We start from the raw sequence: 2,731 nt of genomic DNA, 5'->3' as shown, positions 1-2,731 counted from the left end.
TCCTTGGACGATCTCAGGTCTGCAAGACCCCGGAGCAGCTCTGGTGCCGTCGTCCTATTCTCACCTTCACTCACCTTCACGTCGTGAACACCGACCACCCCAAAAAGGTGTACGCCCCCCACAGGTACACTCGCCACGGAAGCAAGAAAACGTGCCGGTCCAAAGGTGCGGGGGGAACGTCCGCGGCGGCGACTGGTGCACGAAACACGGAGGCCACACCGTCAAGCGGTACTGCACGACGGAGGGGTGTACGAAGCAGGCGCACGCACAGCAAAAGTGTGTGAGTCACGGCGGAGGCCGGTACTGCCGAGCCGCGGGGTGCAGCCAGCACATTCGCGTCGGCGGGATTTGCAACCAGCACCAAGCCACCAAACACCCCCTTATGCTTCCCCTGACAACGTGGAGTCGCGATGTCTAGCTGGAACGTTTTCAGCGCACGTTCGATAGGACCGTGATGAACACTCGCTGAAAGTTGACGGCTGGTCGGACGAGTTTCCACATCCAAAATTGGGCCATGTCGAAAACGAGGGTAGCCAATCAAAGCGATTTCATCAAAATTCAAGAGGAGGAATGGTTTCCATCATGGCGAGCGATCGGTTGGTCACCGACCGGCGCGTCCGTTGGGTGAGAGAAGTGATAACGCGCACACAGGATCGCTTTCAGCGTGCGAAGTCAACCTCTCCGCATCTTGGGCCGTCGAGAGGCGGCACCTTCCAGAAAACGTCCTTGGACCGGGCTGTCGCGTCTGCAGGTTCGTCAAGTTGGATGTATGCGTGGTTGTGGGGAGGGGGCGTGTGGGGGTCAAAACGCCGCCCCCCTTCCCCCGTTGACCGTCTCCATCGTCCGCAGTGGACTTCCGGCGTGCTGCCAAACATGTGAAACAGCTTGGGCACATCTCGAGAGCCTTCGGCAGCCGTCCACGACGGCTTCCAGTCGAGTCCGTTCGATCTGGCCCCTCCCTCTCGTAATGCGAATGGTAAATACAACCTTGCGACTTTCCCTCCACGCGAGAATGCACATGCAAATCAGTGCCTTCGACATTCTAAACGTGGGCACTTTCGGCAAAGTGTCCAGCGCCCGCCCCGGCCATTCGCCGCGCCGCCAAAAAGACTGCTCGCCGAATTTTTGAATATTTTGGCCCATCCACCACGCTGCAGCTGCAGTGGGACGGGACACGCAGCATGGGGCGAAAATCACGCCAGCCACACAGGAAGCAGCACTTTCAAATCCACTCGACAAGATAGATGATGACCACGTGCGCGTTCAAGGGCTGCCCCAACGTCCGCCTCTCGTTCACGGACAAGTGCGCGTTTCACAAAAGTCGCAGCAAGTGCTGTGTCCAAGACTGCCCCAACATGGTGTACGCCCGCAACCGGTGCGTTCGCCACGGAGGCAAGAAAACGTGCCAGGTCCAGGGGTGCGGGGGGAACGTCCGCGGCGGCGACTGGTGCACCAAACACGGAGGCCACATCGTCAAGCGGTACTGCACGACGGAGGGGTGCACGAAGCAGGCGCACGCACAGCAAAAGTGTGTCAGTCACGGCGGAGGCCGGTACTGCCGAGCCCCAGGGTGCAGCCAGCACATTCGCGTCGGCGGGTTTTGCAACCAGCACCAAGCCCAAAAGCCTGCGCCACCGAGCGCATCGTCCGACTCGGAGCTCTGGGATGGAGTTCTCCACACGTTGTTGGTCAGCGACTGCAGCGTATTCGACACGCTGAAAGACGACGACTGGACATGGTTGAACGAACTCACGGCGATGCTGTCCATCCCCGCATAGACACCGCTCCCCGCGAACCAAACCTAACTTAAATTGAAGTGTACACCACTAGCTCATGGACGCAATGATTTTGACATGACCAGTGGTGGCGAGAGGTGGCATGGCGTCACAGCCGCGAGCCGCCTCGGTTTGCACTATCGTGCTGCTCGAACAGGAACGTATTTGGCTTTGGTCTTACCTGGCCGGCGCCGAGCCTCTCTAACGCTTGCGTGGTTGGGCAGACGGTTCACGAAGGCGGCCATTTCAGTGAGAACAAGTCTGGTGACAGAAATCGCCGTGATCGAATGCGGTGGTCCCAACCGAATGTTACCTGCTTTCAAAGAGAGAGTTCTTTGGTAGGAACATCTGCACTAGCGACGCGCCGCTGCAGCTACAATGACGCGCCTCCAGACACAGCGCTGTCCTTCCACTGCCCATCGTCACGCCGATACAACACATCGCGCAAGTTTGTCGCCGCTACGTGGCGATTCGTTGCATCGTGACGCATTGTTCGTTCGCATCGCTTGTAGCACGTCCCAACAATGGTACTGTCCCGACTTCTTGAATGTCTTTCTTTGACGAGATGGCCGCGACCGGATGTAGACGTGCTGCGATATAGACTGAGGACAGTTGCAGGACAAAGCGCTGTCGTTACGGTCAAGACCATGCGATACCAAGACGGCACCAGGAAAGAGGGGAGCCAGATTCGTCCCGACTTTGACCGAGTCGGCTCCGCGGGGTCCCAGCCCCGTGTGCACGTCCAAAATGGCCGCATGGGTCACCAGCGACATTTCAACATGAGCTGCGATGAAGTTGTGCTGCAGCCGGTGGTGTCGCTTCAGTGCCGCGCAGACATAGTTGATGCCGCGGAGGTTGTGATTTTAACCACTTGATTTCGTCGAACGCTATGTCCATGGTGGGTCGGAGCGCGGACGCAGACGACGGGGTTGGGGTCAGCGTCGTGTTCGACAGAA

At 58.6% G+C, this 2,731-nt stretch overlaps 3 protein-coding genes across 4 annotated transcripts; 2 read left to right on the top strand and 1 right to left on the bottom strand.

Moving 5' to 3' along the window:
• Nucleotides 1-570: 570 nt before the first annotated feature.
• On the top strand, nt 571-1,232 carry H310_08124 (hypothetical protein). The gene has a single exon (XM_008873766.1). The coding sequence runs from the start codon at nt 770-772 to the stop codon at nt 1,127-1,129; it is 360 nt and encodes a 119-aa protein (XP_008871988.1). The 5' UTR covers nt 571-769; the 3' UTR covers nt 1,130-1,232.
• Nucleotide 1,233: 1 nt separating this feature from the next.
• H310_08123 (hypothetical protein) lies at nt 1,234-1,914 on the top strand. The gene has a single exon (XM_008873765.1). It carries the CDS (start codon nt 1,245-1,247, stop codon nt 1,776-1,778), a length of 534 nt encoding a protein of 177 aa, XP_008871987.1. The 5' UTR covers nt 1,234-1,244; the 3' UTR covers nt 1,779-1,914.
• Nucleotides 1,592-2,694, bottom strand: H310_08122. Of its 2 annotated transcripts, XM_008873763.1 has the most exons (3): nt 2,089-2,694; nt 1,957-2,036; nt 1,592-1,912 (listed from the first exon to the last, which is right to left on the bottom strand). In XM_008873763.1, exon 1 carries the CDS (start codon nt 2,530-2,532, stop codon nt 2,149-2,151), a length of 384 nt encoding a protein of 127 aa, XP_008871985.1. In that variant the 5' UTR covers nt 2,533-2,694; the 3' UTR covers nt 1,592-1,912; nt 1,957-2,036; nt 2,089-2,148. The 2 variants fall into 2 exon arrangements, with proteins under 2 accessions (XP_008871985.1, XP_008871986.1); XM_008873764.1 differs by lacking the exon at nt 1,592-1,912 and having other exon boundaries at nt 1,924-2,036.
• Between the last annotated feature and the right edge of the window lie 37 nt (nt 2,695-2,731).

Source organism: Aphanomyces invadans (genome assembly GCF_000520115.1).
Source record: "Aphanomyces invadans strain NJM9701 unplaced genomic scaffold supercont1.16, whole genome shotgun sequence".
NCBI classification, from domain to species: domain Eukaryota; phylum Oomycota; class Saprolegniomycetes; order Saprolegniales; family Verrucalvaceae; genus Aphanomyces; species Aphanomyces invadans.
The sequence above is the reverse complement of the archived record's forward strand: the minus strand, read 5'-3'. Positions and strand labels throughout refer to the sequence as shown.

Excerpts from the sequence above, each read along its gene's own strand:
- H310_08124 (XM_008873766.1), top strand. The coding sequence starts at position 770 with ATGCGTGGTTGTGGGGAGGGGGCGTGTGGGGGTCAAAACGCCGCCCCC.
- H310_08123 (XM_008873765.1), top strand. The coding sequence starts at position 1,245 with ATGATGACCACGTGCGCGTTCAAGGGCTGCCCCAACGTCCGCCTCTCG.
- H310_08122 (XM_008873763.1), bottom strand. The coding sequence starts at position 2,532 with ATGCGGCCATTTTGGACGTGCACACGGGGCTGGGACCCCGCGGAGCCG.